This window comes from Gymnogyps californianus, chromosome 15 (genome assembly GCF_018139145.2).
Source record: "Gymnogyps californianus isolate 813 chromosome 15, ASM1813914v2, whole genome shotgun sequence".
NCBI classification, from domain to species: domain Eukaryota; kingdom Metazoa; phylum Chordata; class Aves; order Accipitriformes; family Cathartidae; genus Gymnogyps; species Gymnogyps californianus.
In genome coordinates, this window is record NC_059485.1 from 8,635,543 (window position 1) to 8,654,185 (window position 18,643).

Sequence of the window (18,643 nt, forward strand, 5' to 3'; positions counted from 1 at the left end):
GGCTTTCTCTGACTTATCCAGAAATACTACTTTTTTTTCATAAGAAGCCAATTCCACAAGAATTTTGCCATCAGCAAACTACTGAGATATACACCGAATGTTTTCTCTGGAATCTCCTCTCCTTAACAAAGGATTGAATGTAGGGAGAACTAGCTCAAAGCAGCTGTGAACATCAGGAAATGCTTCTTTCAGCTACTCAAATGGTTATGCATGCTAGAAAATGTTCTTATTACTTTCCCTCAACAAATCTGCCTGAGAACTGTTGTACATGCTTCTAAGTTTCCTATTAAAAACACAAAGCAATGCCTTGCCTTACTCAGGCTAACTTACCCGTAGTAGTTCTTCTGGAAGGTCTCCACCTTCATTAATTCCACGATTCATAGAAATAAACCTCTCTACTGTTGGTTTATCTCTTACATTGTGGTTGTGTAGACTGGTATTTAGCATAATGATCGCAAATGAAAGCACATAGCATGTATCTGAAATAAGATTTGAAAAATGATTTATCTTTCTGTGTGTTGTGGCACAAACCTGTAAAATGAATATATAGCTCATCCTGACTGATAAAGAAACAGGTAGTCAAAAAATCCTGAACACTATACACGAAAGCAAAGTCTAAAATCTTTCTTTAAACTGTTGAAGTAAGCCTAAGGAAAAAAAAAAGTAACAATTCAAATTAAAAGCCAGTGTGAGAAAAACAGTGCAAGAGAATCCAAAATTTTTTTTAAACTCTTTGAAATCATTGCCATCACCCTAAATTAACATTTCACTTGAAACACTGAAGTGTTGTTGGGCAAAACGTTCTCTGCGCACAGGTTTTGCCTAGATCATATTGCTAGATCCTATAATAGGCTTGGTCAATCAGACTCCTACTCAAAGTACTTCCAAAGCTTTCACCAAAGAGAAAGAACGGTCTCTTCAAAATAATATTTGAACTGCATTTAAACAGACTGAAAATGACATTGACTCAATTTCTTGGCATACACGAGGTGGCTAGTACCACTGAATAATATCAAAAGATGCCAAAGGAGATCTTACCATGCCTCTTGACATGGTTATGATTATAGTAAATTCTCCCAGAACTCAAGTACAAGATCCTGTGTAAGAAAAAGCAGGATGGAAACCTCTCTGCTACATAGAAGAAAAATGTGTTTGCATCTTCAGCATTTTGTTTTCAGTAAGTATTTTCCTCTCTAGCTGTTGCAGACCTGCTTTACGTTAACTTTTTCCCAGCCTATTTGTTCCTCAAACTAAGTGATTAACAGCAAGCTATGTGTGTACATAACTAAACAGACCAACAATGCCAGAATGCTAGGGCATTCTGTGCAGTATCACAAAGTTTTGTTAGCTTTTATGACTTGATGTCCTGGTTTCGGCTGGGATAGAGTTAATTTTCTTCTTAGTAGCTGGTATAGTGCTGTTTTTTGGATTTAGTGTGAGAATAATGTTGATAACACTCTGATGTTTTAGTTGTTGCTAAGTAGCGCTTATCTTAAGCCAAGGACTTTTCAGTTTCCCATGCTCTGCCAGCAAGCAGGTGTGCAAGAAGCTGGGAGGGAGCACAGCCGGGGCAGCTGACCTGAACTAGCCAAAGGGATATTCCATACCATGGAACGTCATGCCCAGTATATAAACAGGGGGAGTTGGCCGGGGGCGGCAGATCGCAGCTCTGGCATGGGTCAGCAGGTGGTGAGCAATTGCATTGCGCATCACTTGTCTTTTCTTGGGTGTTATTTCTTTTTTTTGTTATATTCCTTTTCATTACAATTATTATTATAATATTATTATTATTCTTACTTAGTAGTGTATTTTCTTTTACTTTAGTTATTAAACTGTTCTTATGTCAACCCATGAGTTTTACTTTTTTTCCTTTCCTCCTCCCCACCCCACTGGGAGGGGGGGAGAGGGAAGCGGCTGCGTGGTGCTTAGTTGCTGGCTGGGGTTAAACCACGACACTTGAGTAATTCTAAACCAAGTAATTCAACAGAGAACTGAGGTGCATTTCTAACTGAGATAAACTATTGCTGAGCAGACTGCTAGAGAGAAAGGATACAGTCCTCATAACAAAAATGGATGACTTTCTAGATAATATACTATAGCCACTTATAGGTGGACTTGATACAGAGATAATGAGGTATAAAGTCCTTATAACTGACAGACGAGACTACCCAACCTATTGGTCTCTTCTGCCTTTAAGCCCCTGAGAATCTTACTTTTCCAATTCCTAGCCAAAATCTTTGGTGACATTTCTAAAGTGTATTTTATACTTTAATTGGCTTAGATATATATTAATGCTGACGTTTTATAAATGGAAATGCATTCTGACCATAAGCTTGCACCTCCTGGAAACAAAGTGTCAGATTAGACAGTTGCATTTTCTCAGTTCTCAGAAATTTCTCATTTCACATATTATTTTATCCTGAACTTCCAAACTGGCCATCATCTCCTTGCATCAGATGTAGAAGAACATATATGATCCAAATATATATATATACACACACACACACATATATATATATACTCAAGAACTCCTATTGTTTCCTGTGACTAACCTGTAGACTGGAAGACTCCTGGGTTACAAAGGCAATAGCGTGAAGCAAAAGCTTCCATCATACGATCAATTTTTTGAGCCTCTCCTGGCAGTCTGAAGCTCCACAGAAACTGCCTACAGAAGGGAAGAATAGTTGTTACTCATTCCAATATTTATCTATTAAGCATATATTACTAATAATCAGAAACAACAACAACAACAAAAAATCAGCAATGTCTATATAAAATGTCCTAGAAAAATGTTTGCAATCTCTCAACACACAAGTCAGGAGCTATTATAAAGCAACATGCACAGATGGCTAGCCCAGTAATTCAGCCAGCAACACGGCATGCTATCAGGCAAGATAATATGGCAGTTCATATTCTGAGAATCTCTCTTTTTTCCAGACTAGTAAACAATTTTCTGTATGCATCCCATTTTTGCCATGAGAATGCTATGGGGAAACAATCAGTTCAATCCTCCCTGGGTTTCCTGGCTACTAAAAGCAATAAACACTCAGTTAGACTTTACTTACAATGTAAAAAGACACATTACATAAAATATTTCTGGTAGGGGAGAGAAGCAAGGAATACAAAAACACTTAACATTTTTACCTGAACTCCTCAAACATTTAAAAAATAGTATCAACAACAAGAAAAACCCCAGTGCTTAGAGAGGTGCTGCCTGTCTAGTGTAAGTTCACCCTACAAGAATCAGATCCAGATCTTAAAAATAAAGACTCATGATACCGCCTCAGTAATTTTGTAATATACACAGGAGATCTGTGCTCCTGTTTAGCAGCATGGACTGAAATAAGAGTTTTTACATTCATAACTTACTATTTCTACATATAGGTACACTGGAATGCATACAGGACAGAAGTCTTCACAAATTTACTTTTGGCACACTGTGGCACTAAAAAGCTCCAATGAATTTAATCACTTATTCTTTTCTTTCTTAGCAAAGGAATTATCTAAATTAAAACAGGATCTAAACCAGCAAAGTTACATGCTCTGCCATGCAAAACAAGTTCTCGATATTCCCTGTACGCTGGGTGCCAATATAATAACCGCTTATTCCTGTCGTCATCAGTTTTCATTTTAGGACATTATATTAAAGTGTTGCAGGCCATCTTTAGTTTGTCAGCTCTATATACTGTCTTTTACTCACCTCGTGCAAGGTTCCAACCCAGATCACGAATTTTGTAAGCTACCAAAATACAAACATTTAATAGTAGCAGCTGCTAAGGAAGAATAAAGTCAAACCTAATATTAAATTGGGTAAAAGAGATAGGAATATGAGGCCTCCCAGACAAGCTTCAGCAGCCAGAGAAAAGGCTTCCTTAGCTCAAGCCTCAGGCAGCTCAAGTTATCATCACCACATCACTCAACCATAGCAAAGCTGTTCTGACTCCACATCACAAGGCACTGCACCAGAGACAAAGATCACACGGACATTTCAATTTATCTGGTGTCGGAGGGAGTCACTTGTGGCAACAAAACTGGCAGAACTGTTTAAATCAACTTAATTTGCTAGATCTATTACGGATTTCCACCAAGACAAGAAGGGACCTCACAAGGTCACTGTATGCTGGCATCCCAGAGAAATCAGGTAAACTGTTCATTCAGCAAGGGAAAAAAGTATACTAAGATATTACCCTTTCTTTCACGTGACAAGTGGGAAACTCTGAGGAAAGTAGAAGGAAATTACTTGATTCAAAGTTTACCTCTTTGAACATAATCACTGATTATGGTCAGCAGGATTCCCCCCCCTCCCCGCCCAGAGGAACAAGTTGAGGTGGAAGGAAAGGAGAAAGAAGACGGCAGTGAAGAAAATTATTTATTTGCTTGGGTTAGGGGTTCGTTTGGTTTTTACCTATCTCTGTGCTAAGATATAAAACAGATCTTCAAATGTCCACATATGCCAGGCACACCAAAGAGTTATGTTTTAGTTGTTTGTATTTGTCTGAAATAATTAAAAGTTTTCACCTTCAAAGGCAGCACACACACAAGCAATTGGAAGGGTTAAAACAGAGCTGTGTCTGCTAACTTGCACAGTAATGCGTATAATCTTGCTGAGCTGTAGATCAGCCTTCTGACAAATAAATCAACACGGTGATTCATATGAACGTGCCATTTGATAAAGGAAGCTCAGGTCAAAAAAAAGAAAGAATTTACTCACCTTAAGGCTTGTACAAGATTGAGATCAGCGAACTCATGGAGTTCAACAAAAGCCTGAAGAACTTTAATATTAAATTCATCTCTATGAAAGACAAAAATGGAAATAGACAATTACAATTCTGAACTTTAAAGGCTTGTTAGTTATCTCTATTTGCTTCTGAGAATAAGCAAGGAAATAAATGATCATACTGATCAAATCAAGTCATCAGAAATAGTTTACACATTTATTTGAGAGGTATTTTAATATTTAATGCTAGTATTTTGCCCATTTCTCCTGGCATTACAAAGGTAGGTTAGCAAGAGCCAGTACACTTGAACTGATTTTAGCTCTGCTTATTTAAATGACCCGAAAATGGCCTGGCCTTCTTTGCTTCACATTTATTATTACTGCACCTGCCTTGATATGGGATGATACCTGATAAATTTATCCAGTAAAAAGTATTTTGCAGAAATTGTGTCACGAACTCTTAAAACAATAGTTAAAGTAAGATTAATTTCTTTAGCCATACAACACATGAAAAACAAACTATCCCATTTTTCCCTCTAAGAACAGAAAATATTAAAGCAGTATATTAATTTATGTACAAAGATGAGGAACAGAAATGCTTCAACTGATTGTACCTAAGAAAAAGAACAGCTTTTTAAAAGAGCTACTTAGTACGTAGTATATTCTTACTCCATTCTCAAAAGTTGTTACAATGAAAGTTTACTAAAATCAGAACAGGTTTTGAACGGGCTTTCTCTCACCTATCTTTTATATTGCGATGTAAATCATGAGCCAAATTACGCTTTGTTTGATACAAAGGTGTTTAAGTGCAAAAGTAACACTTAAACTTTAATGAACACAAAACTATTTGGATGCAGACAGAATTTAGTCTACACCACCACTGAGCTCATATGCCAGAGGTGTAAAAGTTTAAAGCACACCCTGAGGATTATAAATACATCACCAAGACAGAATGTTGCATATCAGCCTCCACCCGAAAATAGAAAGGTGTGCACCCACCAAGAATTATCTGTTGCATTACTGACTAACTGCGTAGTCAGACGAACCTGTAACACTCACGAGTAAATACCTTAAAACGAACTATTCATTCATTAGGATGTCCCCATATTGTTTACAGAAAAACGCATCAGCTCTGTCAAGCAAAACGAAGCAATTCTCATGAAATTTAGTAATGCACAATTCAACTGCGTCACTACTTTTCAGTGCAGTAAAGTGGCATAATAGTATAATAAAAGAGAGCACTCAATAGAGGTACTTTGTTACTCTAAGCCAAATATTGATTTTGCTTATATTACGTAAAGCTGCAGTAATTCAGAACAAATATTAGCCTTATACTCAAATTTTTGCTCTTCTAAGTTTTAATGTAGACTGGATTAATAGTGATACTTGTGCTGGGTACAGCTCCAAAGACACAAGCCAAATATTATGAAAGGTCTAGGAAGCCACTTAACAAAATAAGTGAAGACTTACTCACATATAAAGAAATCTTAAATCTTTTATAGGATGTAATTCATCCCTTATTTATTGTACATTTTTAGGTATTATCTCGTTCCATTTTACCATTCACTTTTTTCAGTTTGCTGAGTGCTGTAACACTATAAAAGTCAATAATTTAATATATATCTCTTTATGGCAGAATGTTATACAAAAATTTCATTCTGTTGACTATCCTGGTCTCGTCTTCAGCTGTATTTAGCTAGAATGCAGAAGTAATTCATGATGGACCCCTGAGAGGGAGTGGCAAAGTAAAAGAGAATGTCCTCAGACTCCAAATGCCTCGAGAAAAGATAGTACATAACTCAACAAAAACTCACCTATAATACGCACTGCCGTTTGCATAGCACAAGTCACTTAATAGCCTGTTTCTGAGGCAGTCACAAAAGCAAAACAAGCAGCTTAAGACCACCTCAACTGTCATGTTTTATTTTATCCCAGGGTATTTATTTTACCCCTGGAACTAAAGGCCTAATACATCGTTTTCAGAGGAACATGAATAAAAATTATTAGGACTCTAGGAAATTGCAGTTCAAAGGAATATGATGAACCAATTCCCCATTCCAGACCTGACTACCTTGAAATGTCCACAACTTTCCTGAAAATCAGATTGTCATCTCTTCACCTCCACCCCCCCTTACTAATTCATATAAGTGAAGAAAAAAAATAGACAGAAATACCATTTGCTTTCCCATTACCATATTAATATTACACCCTTCACAGAAATGAAGAAACATGCAAAAAACAATTAAAGTAGACTGACTGGATACAGTAAATAAAAGCTCCTTTTAAAGGAAAAAATAATTTTAAATTTCTTTTTGACTTCAACTGCTCCTTAAAATGGATAGGTTGCTTCTGCCTTGTGGCAAAATAGAAGCAGTATGTTAATTTTTTTCACTTCTCCTAAGATTTTATTATCCAGTTGATAGATTTATACAAAATTTCCTCATCAAATTTGCTATTCAGTATGACCACTACATTTGTCTGTATTTAAGTCTTGAAAAATTCAGCAGATATAATTGAATTGCATATTTATTTGTATACATACTCAATATTAAGAAACGTTGCCCTGTATTTTCAGATTAGACCACAGTGCTGCCCAGCAGCATTCCTGCCAGGGATGCTAAAGAACGAGCAATAAATTTTTTTAATTTTAAATGTGAACCCATAAATAGTCACACGAATATTATTGATGACTCCAGTGGGCCTGGACATATTAGTAAGACCTTTCTGCATGAGTACAGGGGTCCTGGGAATAGAGCTAGAAAAACTGGAAGTATTTCAGAAGACAATACCGAGGTAGAATGCAGTTCTCAAAAATAAATATAGACTGCTTTAGACAAGCTTTGTTACAGTTTTGCAATTATGGACATTAACATATAAGTGATTTTATAATACTGATTGCCTAAATATTCAAAAGAAACAACATAATGCTGTCATATAAAAATCGCTGAAGTGGCTACATATACTGTACAGAAACTTCATAGTGAAGATCTATTTTCAAAATATACATATTACAGTGAAAACTTTCATTAAACCTATTAAAGTCAGGAGGAAATCGCTGAGCGCAAACTAAGCCATTGATGCTGTAAACAGATTATGAGTGCCTCAAAAGGGATCTGCCAGAACATATCGCTAGAGGAGCATATCCTAAATGAGTCAACTTTTAAACCTCCATAACTGGCATCTGAACCGGAACATGTGCAAGCACGTAGATACACGTACTCCAACCCACTCTTCACTTCTGTCTCTTTCTGTTGCGTTTTTCAAAATCAATTCCTGGGCTGCACAGCCATGGAAGTAATTTGCATTTTGATTATGTTTTGCAATAGTATGCATAAATATGCGTGTTGCATGTTTATTGTACTAGGACTGATAAAGATACGGTGCGGCTGCCCTTTGAGACGCCTACTTAGTAATGGGAAGTCTGTGTGCAGGGAAGAAGACAACACTAAAACCTGCTTATAACCATTGTCCCAGGAACTACCCATTTTCATAAGTAATTTACTATCCAATTATTAGTGATTGTAAATCACTCCTTGTCTGGGCACAGTATCAAGAGTTACCGGAACTGTTGCAATACAACTCTCAGACATTCCAACACTATAGCCAAATTTAAGGGTACCTTCTCAAAATAGTAAGTTACAATGAATTAAATATCACTCCACAATGTACCCATGTAAAAAGAACAACAACCTAACAGAAAAAAAAACTATCACAATACCATAGTAGTTTTACTTCCCGATGTAGCTTTTATAGATCTTCGAGTAGTAGAGTAGCTCTCTCATGCGGCCTGTGAAGGGGACGGTGACTACCAAAACCCTTAAGTATGCTTTGTAAACTCAAGAACAAAGTTTCAATATTTTTATTTTACCTTTCACCGAGGTAATCTCCAATTACCGTTTTATTTAATCCTTCTCCTTTATAAAGGAACTGTGCAATGTCTTCTGCAGTGTTCTGCAGGAGGTCATTTTCTATCAGAAACTGTATTCCCTAGGAAGAGCAATTCCAGAGGAAAAGGAATGTTATGTTTTCTTCCACAAACATTTATGTAAATACCGCTCATAACATTTGGTATTAATATACTGACACAGACATATACATAGCACATTAAGAATTACATTAGCCTACAGCTTTTTTTTTAAATGAAATGGTAAACAAATGTTTTTCAGTTAGATAAGCAATATTTAGTACTAGTTTAAAGATTAAAATGAGAACACATTTTTAAGGCTAGAAGTACTAGGTGGCAGTTTGACTCCCTTAACAATAGAAATATCAAACATTAATTGAAAAATGATTCCATGTTGCTCTTTGGAGTTAACGTGTGAGTTGGCCTGTTCACAATATTGCACAAATGTCTGCAGAGACATAATCTGTAAAATCATATAATGAAGAGGTACGTAGGAATAACTTAATTACCATCATGACACAAAATAAAGCATCTGTTATAATCTACAAACTGCAACCCAATACATCAAGCCACTACCTGCAGTAGAAGTCGCAGCTGAAGATACTGAAACCAGTTTAAAAGAGTTTATGCTGACACTGGGATTATCAGTGACTTCTGGTTGTGCTGGAACTAAACTATTCACAAAGGACTTGAACTAGACTATTCACACAGGACTGTTCACGAACCAGTCAAGCTTCTACCACGGAGCTTCTATCAAAGCCAGGAGGAGAGTCTTACCCTGTCCCTCCGTGGGTACTTGATCAAGCCCCTGGACTCCTATGCCTCCATAAATTACTGGCCCTATAACTGGCACACTCTAGGGATGCCCAGAGAACTTTCTGCAAAGCGGTAAAGAAAGGAGACTAAGAGTTATATAAAGATTACGTAAAGGATGGAAGGGATGGTATTCCAACACTCAGCAGGTCACGAAGAGATAATGCTCTTTTTTTCCCCATCACACACCCCAGCAAAGATGTTGCTATTCCTGCTGATTTCATAAAACTGTTAACAGCGTGCTAGTGAAAAGTAAGAATGGCAGCTGTAAGTAACCTTAATGTCTTGGATTCCAAATATGTACAGAAGAGCTTAATAAGTTATTCCAAATCTTTCCTACTAGAATATTTCATAATTTCAGAAATATCAGAAGTTTTTCAATTTCTGCAAACGGAATATATTTCTTTTTTATTTCATTACAACTGGGAAAACTTCCATTATTTTTTTGATATAGCATAGGATGCCCTGCAGTAACATTCAAAAAAGTAATTATCCTTCTGTTTGGTTGGTTCTGGTTTTTTTATAATGAAATGATTACCTGCCTGACAAAAAAAGTCAATTTTCTGACCTAATTTAACAAAGAAAATGAACTGTAATGTTATAAGGCTTGAAGCTTTTAAAAAAAAGTCCGGAATGCAATTCTCTCAAAGCAATTTTATCATCATCTGAAAACTTCATTTCAATGATAGGCTGGTATTCTGATGCTGACAACTTAATACTTTTATAAGTCATTTCAGAGCAGACATGATTTCTTTGCAAAGAATATATCCATTTTATCTTGAAGCAGAAATAGCTGAGCTGTCCTCAAAAATGACCCCTTCAAAGCTTATTTGATAACTATTTGTACAAAAAATTCATTTGACTATGAACCATAATGTTTTTTCCCGTACCAAGTTATTCAAAAAGCTTTCTCAGCTCTGTCAACCAACAGAGAACCTTCCTTCTAACAAACATCAGAAATAGCAGTTGCAGATTCCCTTGTTCAATACCTGGACCATATTATTCAGGCTCAGTGTAAACAGACTGACCAGAATAGCTTTTAAAAAGTTGTACAAGTTACCGAAAAAGATAATGGACATGACTAGAAGCATGGAAAACAAATTTCTGTGCACAGAAGCAGACACTTTAACATACTACAAAAATCAATTTAATTTTCCTTTTTCTGGATTTTTTTTTTCCCCTTTTTTTTTATTCTTAAGATGTTAAAGAACCGGAAGTCAAATAGACAGGAAAAGGAATTTCTCTGGGACAAGAACTCCAGCGTCTGGAATAAATGGTAAAACAGGTCAGCCAAATCCCCATCAACTCCTACGCTATCTTTTGTCTTGATGCAAATTTTCTTTCTGTAGACTGATAGGAGACGGAAGACAGCTGTACTAGTTTGACCTCCCCACACAAAATTCACAGCTACAGAAATATCCAATATTCACTACAAATATTGCATAGATTTTTTTTTTTTAAGTCAGTGCAACTAAATCTGCTTAGAATTTCACAGCTTTTACAGTAACTTAATTACAAATTTTGCAGCCATTTAAACCCTGCCTCTGTCATAGAGAATTCATTTTCTGGGCCCAACGCAGGCAGTACTGACTTCCAGTGCTGTGAATTTCAAGCACAGCTTTATGTCCCCTGCACAGGGATTCTTGAAGTGTTTTACAAACTTTACCATTATAGCCCGTCCCACACTAGCTAACCAAATCCAAACAGCAAGGTACGTGATATTACATCACGTAACTGCATTAAATACAGCTATTTTGAACAAGGATTTTCTGGGTGGGGACAGGAAGAATTGCTCTACATATAGGTCACACACTAGAAAATGTAAAGGTCTTCAAATAAGAATGGTAAAAGAAAATTACCTCACTGTGTTCCTCCTAATATGAAAACATTAGAACTCTGTTACTTGGTTTTAAAGAAGAAAACTTGGGGGATTCAGCGCATGTATTATTATTCCAGTTCTTTCACATTCCTAACTCCAGAGACCATCTTCCCTCCCATTTATGAATGAAAAACATGTTTTTCACAATGACCCCAAGTTAATTTTCTCAACATTAGAAGGACATATATTTTAGCTGCCTGTAATTTAAAGTAGAAGCTGCAAACAACAAGATCTAGCTTTAGAGCAGCCAGCTACTGCAGGCCACCACTGATTCATAGACATTATTAAGAAATTACTACTGTAAGTCTGTTTACCACATTTAAATTATGTTACAGTAGCAATGCAGCCACAGCATCTATTTATAGAAATAATTTCACTCAACAAGAACAGTAACAAAAAATAGTTAACATTGGAATGAAAGCATCTGACGTCATCCTGTGACTTTGCCACAAACTTCTACGATGTGAAAGAGCTGGAGGACAACAGCAAACTATCAGGATATTTGGGGATATTCTGCCCTCAACAGAACTGAAGTTAGACAGTCACCAATATGGAAATAAAAATAAAAGACACAGTCAGTAGCTTAAAAAGGGTCCTGTATCTCAAAGTACTTGAGTGTTTCTGGTAAACCAAAACCAGCCTGAAGAATAGCAGCCATCACTGTACTTGGAACATTACAGAAAAGCCACCAAAATGTAACTGAATTCAATACAATTAGAAAGAAAACATGTCAAGAACTAACACAGAAAAAGAAATGCTAAACAATTTCCAAAAAGACCTTAAAGAAGACTCTTCACAAATCAAAATGGAATCTCAATTACAAACAACAGAAGGCAGTACAACAAAGCAAGGAAGATGTAAAATGAAAAGTAAAGGCTAAAGGTCAAATATGTCAAAGCAGCTCTTTTAAATATATTGGGGGAGGTCTGTAAGAGCGTGTGCAGGTCCCTGAATTTTCCAGAAAATTAACAATTACTTAAGAAAAGTAGAGGCACTGCAGAGAAATGAACTACTTTACTTCTTGGCTAAATGCACAGTAGACTTCTTGAAAGTGCTAACCAAGTTTCTACCTGCAGGTGTTTGTACAAGTCATATAGGTACACATATATATGTATATATGTATACAAACATACGAATGTTCATACATGCCTTTTTCACAAACAGAATTTAGATATGCAAATATAAAAGTCTATATGAGAACAAATTAAAAAACACATTAAAGGCATTTTGGAAGAAACAAAAATAGGAGGGCATTAAAAAAAAATGTATGGCCTCACTAATAACCAAACATCAAAATATTTTTAGAATTATATTTGACATATCAACATAGAACGCCTCTATCAGGTACAAATAATCTTTCTGCAAGCCAGCTCAATCAATACCTGGCATATCTGATTGTTGATAAATAACCTCCATTATCAAAAAAGCTTTGCTTAAGTGAAAAAAGCACACGACTGGCAAATGACTAGATGACTGCTTCTAATTTAACCCTCTGCTCAGTGTGTTACAGGATATAAAAATAAGGCCTGTGAACTTACATTATCAGAAATGTTTTCGTAAGAAAACACAACTGTATTTGTCATGGATCATATTACAAGCAGGAACTTGATTCCTGACAAGTGGAAAAAAAAAAATTCTCTACCTTCTTAGGGTCCATGTTGAATTTCTTCCTTCCCATGGCTATTTGCTTATTTCTTTGTGTAGTTTTGCTACACGTGGAGAAAAAGAAGAAACAACAAGCAGTTGTCAGTTGCTCTTTTACAAAAACAACAACTTCTGGAGCTTCTTTTAATTTGTATTTTGGCTACTTTGTATTTTCTATTACAAAAACAAGACATCCAGTTTTTATAAGGGGGAAAATTATATTACTATTTTCAATTCTTTCAAGTGATTGCAGCTTCAGAGAACTCTATCATTATCAATTGGATAGTCTAAAATATTACATTCTATCAAACATATTCTCTATCCAAACGGATGACACACCTGAACAGGATAGAGTCAGGCTTTAGAGACTTTATAACAGACTGAATAAAGGTGATTCAATGTTTGTTTAGCATGATAAAGCTATTTTTATTTGTTATTCCTGGAAGACCTGTTCCAAGGTCCATATGTTAGCATTACTTACCTTTCTTCTACACTAGTCAGATTATCAATTTCTGTCATAACCTCAGCAATTTCAAATTTTAATCTCTGCCAAAAGAAGGAAGGACAATATGTTAACCTACATTAAAACACTTTTTGAAATCATCTATCATATATTAGCATGATCAATCAGGTTTTATTTTCTAATATTTGCTAGTCACCTGAAGAAAAGTGATGAATCTTAGGGCTTCCTTAGATATTTAGCTTAAAGATTTTACCACAATGAATGACTGTTAAACACATGGATCTGAACTCCCAGTGTGTGCTCGTGTCAGAGCATCAAGACCAAATTGCCATTACCAATTTCAGCATAAGATTTCTTTACCCAGATTTCTCACACACTCCTATCCTGTATGCAAATCTGCTGTTTAATGAGTTCTTGATTACACAAATCAAAGTTGTACATATGCACACATTGCATTACATGAATACAGAAGTTAGCATTTTTAAAAGCACACAAATGATGCATAAATCCTATTCATTATTAGTAAGATTTAGCTTAAGCCACTTATACGCTTTTAAAAAAACATTACCTGGAATTCATACCTAGGTATGCAGTTTACTATAACTTAATCTACTGAAGCAGTCTTCTAAGGATCTTTACAGATAAATCAATTACCTCAATATCATCAATCAGTTCTTTTTTCCTGCGACGAATATTTAAAAGCTCTTCTCTTTCTTCTATGGAGAGGTCATCAGGCACTGGAACAGAGCAAAATGTACAGACTTTCAGCATTTGCAAACATACCTCATTGCAGAAAACTGAATAAACCTGATTAAGAAAAGTAAGTTTACATGAAACATGAGGGCATTTTTTAGCTGGGATCATTTTGGGGGGGGGGGAACCAAACCCAAACCTAATTTATTAGAATTCTACTTTATAAAATCATAAGTAAGGTAATCGAATGAATGACTATGGACAGAAACTATCTTTCAAAAAGAAAGCTAGACAATAAAAAGGAACTTGTTATCATATAATATGTGGTAAGATTTGGCTCTACAGCTTAATTGCCAAATTCAAGTCCGATATAATTCCGATTATTTCAGTAACAGAAGAGAATTCTTCATGTAAATGAATTATGATTCAAAAGACATGACTATCTTCCAGGGAAAAAAGCCAAAGAAAAGCCAAAGCTATATACAACTCATTTCCAAGATGTGTATCCTGGTGCCGATTTCAGACAACATCAGAATTTTAGCAGTACCGCTTCATCTGGTTGCTTCGTAGAGCAGAGATGCAGGTAAGTACAATACTACTAACATCCATAACAGCAAATACCTTCCATCAGAAGGATATACAAATAAATATACAGTCAAAGTCAGTTATTTAACACAGTGTATCGCAAACTTATGTTTTTGTATAATATCATTTAAGTGAGTCTGAAGTATTTAAGTCAATTTTAGGTCTCTCCTTGGCTACGCTAAAACAAGCGTGTTACCCTGTTGATAAAAATTACTTGCTACTGAAGATGCAAACATGTTTCTGTACACAGCTATGGCTGTCACTCACTCTAGCAGCAGCCCCTTACCCTGTAGTCTGCCTGACAACCAGCAAATGTGAAAAGTTATTCACACAAAACCTCTGCTTTTCTTGAGCAATTAGATTTTCCCTAGCAAGAAACTTCTTTGAACAGAGATTACTCTCACTCACTTGTACAGCACTAGACATCTACCACAAATATTCACCTCCTTTGCAATGATCCTATAACAGTTTTAATGCTACCCACTTTCTTGGAAATAGCTCCATAATTATGGAACAGCTTTTCCTTCTAGCTCAGTAAAATGGAACAACAGAAATAATTATTAAGATATTTAAATGGTTCTGTCCCAACAGCAACACACAACAAATGCAGTCATTCGGGATGGCCAAAGCTGTTTCTTTATGTCAGATACACATGTAACAGACTGTAGCAACAGGATCACAAGCAAACGTTCAGCGTGACAGATTTTTAAAGACACATGTGAAACACAGCCTCTGTTCAAATCTTAATAATGAAATATATTGATTATTTTCAACATCCAGTGGTTAAGCTCCTTTCTTTTTAGGATTCAAATCATAACATAAAATCCAAATGGCAACAGACCTTGTTAGACATGAAGTAATTATGGCAAATGATCTCATTTAACTACTCCAGATACAAACATGATTAAATTACTTTCAGTTTAGAAAATGACAGTCTTCTGTTGAACAAATACCAGACTTCAGTATGTTTACCTGCTTTCTCCCTTCATCTCATCAGAAACCCACCCACTCCTAAAAATTCCTTGCATGCAAATACCAATAAGATTCTTGTCACATCAAACCTTATAAACACATGCGCCTACATCACATCTTTGTCTTACATGTATACTCTAAGATCTTAAACCATCAAAACTCAAGAGATATTATGACTATACAAACACTATGTACATACACATACCACAAATATTCAAATTAGTTAACTGAGGACTGACAATAAAAAAAAAAAAAAAAAAAAAGAAGACTGTTACCCAATGTTGATTATTAAAAAGGCAAACTGTGTATACTCAATCATTCTCTTAGCTAGGAAGTATGCTGAAGTATTCTTAAAGCATTTTTGTAGTATTACATCGGTAGACAAAATTAGATTAAAATTTTGCAGTACCAGTATTAGTAAGAGTTCTTCACTTTTTAACTTTTTGCGACAGCAGACATTTTGGTAACTCTCACCATCATTGGCAACTGGAAATACTAATGTGAACCCAAATAGAAAATAATCTTTAAGCATTAAATATTTAGAATTCATAGATGGTGCTTGATTTTTCTTCAAGCTGAGTTACAAAATCTCTGGATTAGCTGCTATCACAAACTCTTCCCAAAGCAGAATGTCAGTGAGTGGTACTGCAGTTTCTTCTCCCTTACATTACCGTGCAGTGACAGCTCCTTGGGACAGGTTTGGAATATCTAGAACAAGTGAAATTGCTATTTGGAATCAACACCAATTGTGACAGTTTTCTATACTCAAGCAACCCACCAAAGAAACGAAATCAAACACCTCAATCCTTTTCCTACAGCACCCAAAGACTGACTGCTGTGTTTTCTCCTTCCCTCTGATCACAGCCGCAGCAGAGACACAACCCTCACAGTATAATTAATGATGCTGTTAGACAAAAAGGAAATAAACTAAATGGAGTCAGACTGCCTTTTGCATTAGGAAATAACATCAAGTATCTATCTGCCAGATGCAAGACAAGAAAAGTCTGCTGGAAAAGAAGATTCTGCACTTGGAGAGCACTTAGAAGACAGCACTTAGATAAAACTGCACATTCGCAACATCTTTAAATAACGGTATTAATATCAGAGCCAAAAGATTCTAGTATCTTTTTATAAGAATAAAAGAACCAGGATACAACTGAGCAGGGGTTACAGTACTGTTCAGCTTCCAGAAACTATTGGTATAGTCAATATTTTACTTCCACTCACACTACCAGCACAGAGAAGGGATGATTGACTTGTCAGGATGACTCCTAAGTGCACTGTCCTATCGTCACCATAAATTGGCATGTGTGCAAGATACTGAAGATGTTTGCCTTATTCTCATCCTTCTATTGGTTGGATATCATCACTGCCTCCCTTCTCCAGTGCTGCTGTTCATGCTGATGAGAAAAAACTTATCAATGGGAAAATGAAGTCACCAAAAAAAAGGGTTCTTAAGAGACGATACGTGGCATTACAGCCTGCAACTCCAGAGGCTGAGGTGTCTGCTCCAGGAGGCTATGTGACTTTATGTCTATTGTCCCTGTTGTCTCGATTCTCTGTCTTAAAACAAAATTTAACAATATGTCTGTATTTCAATGAAGGCTTTTGAAATATTAACATCAGAGGATGTGCCTACCTTACCTGAAAGGAAAGAAAGAGCAGAAGATATTCAACTGCGGCTAAAACCAAAAAAAAAACCACTAACACAAAAGGGCACCCACCATTAGTTAAACCTTTTCCTTACAAGTAAGGAAAAGTAAGGATCTACTCTGCACTTTTCACATCAATTATTCTTTGTTTTTCATTGATCCCTAATGATTCAAAAACACCTAGAAAACATTAAAAACCCTACATCCTACTTCTAAATAGATGCTTCCTCAGTGATAGACTCAAATGGCAATCGGTCCTTCTAACTTGAGCATGAGGTGCCTCACGCAACCTGCAATGCAGGGACCACAGTGAAAGCCTGAAAATAATTTTCTTTGGAAAGCAAACCTGTAGAGCTGCGGTGCCCAGGTGTTCTTAGAAAATGGAATAAGCACTTTGCATATTTCTAGTTTGAAAAGAAAAAAACTCATTTTATTTATTCAAAAAATTTGAAAACCACAGTTGAGATGTTTGGCATCAAGGTTGATGTTGGACTCATGGCAAGCAAACGGGAGATCAAAAACGGCCAACAAATAACAACAGTCCATTAAAACATCTTTACAGTCCTAAGCAAATATTGCAGATACATGACAAGTAATGATCTGCCCTGGCAAGACCCCTTCCATAAGCCACCTTTTTGACTTCAGCAGCTAGAACAGTTCTGCTTTTTCTAACCTTGCGTTCACATAATCCTCCACACAGAAGAGCTCATAGAGTGCTTATTACCTATTTGTTCTGTAAGAAAAATTTTCTAGCTGTCCTCTCTGAGTCATTTCCAAGTTTTTTGTCTTTCACCAATCTAAACACAAAGCAGACAGGATGGGAGGAGTTAGTATGAACATTTAAATACTAAAAAAGAACAAAAGCATTTCAGTATACTGAACAAACTGCAGCTGCAGCATGCTTTCATGCTATCTTCTAATCTTTAAATAAAGACAATGTTCTAATGTAAGTTATCTGTGTGAAAACCTTTTAGCTCACAGGGAGAGTGTTTCCTATTTCTAAAACTTCAGAGTTTCAGCTACTACTAAGTAGAAAGTTAATATACCTAGTGATATTTTATTTAAGAGGAACAAAGTTGTTGAAAGTACAAATTATATTCTTCGCCAAGTAGTAAGAGCTGAAGACACAACACCACATACGTTGCTACTACTACTACTCCTACTACCAACAGGAAAAAAAAAAAAGAAAAAAATTTAATATATTCTAACTTGGCCTACCTCTGTTCAATTACTGTAACTGATCTAAATATACTTAATTTCCTGTACACAAACACTTATTGGAATACACACTTTTAATATAGGTTTGTTAACTCTAAACATG

The 18,643-nt window shown here is 35.9% G+C and overlaps 1 protein-coding gene across 3 annotated transcripts in view; it reads right to left on the reverse strand.

Annotated features, from left to right (window-relative positions):
* Positions 1-18,643, reverse strand: part of CYTH3 (cytohesin 3) — a 53,563-nt gene that overhangs the window by 12,577 nt on the left and 22,343 nt on the right. For 2 of the 3 annotated variants that reach the window (XM_050905845.1, XM_050905846.1), the window contains exons 2-8: positions 14,075-14,157; positions 13,439-13,503; positions 12,956-13,022; positions 8,586-8,704; positions 4,712-4,792; positions 2,553-2,665; positions 331-479 (exon numbers count right to left, since the gene is read on the reverse strand). In XM_050905845.1, the coding sequence (XP_050761802.1) occupies positions 331-479; positions 2,553-2,665; positions 4,712-4,792; positions 8,586-8,704; positions 12,956-13,022; positions 13,439-13,503; positions 14,075-14,157 (677 nt within the window). Of the gene's footprint in view, positions 1-330; positions 480-2,552; positions 2,666-4,711; positions 4,793-8,585; positions 8,705-12,955; positions 13,023-13,438; positions 13,504-14,074; positions 14,285-18,643 lie in introns of those variants that run through there. The other variant, XM_050905844.1, reaches the window with a different exon arrangement.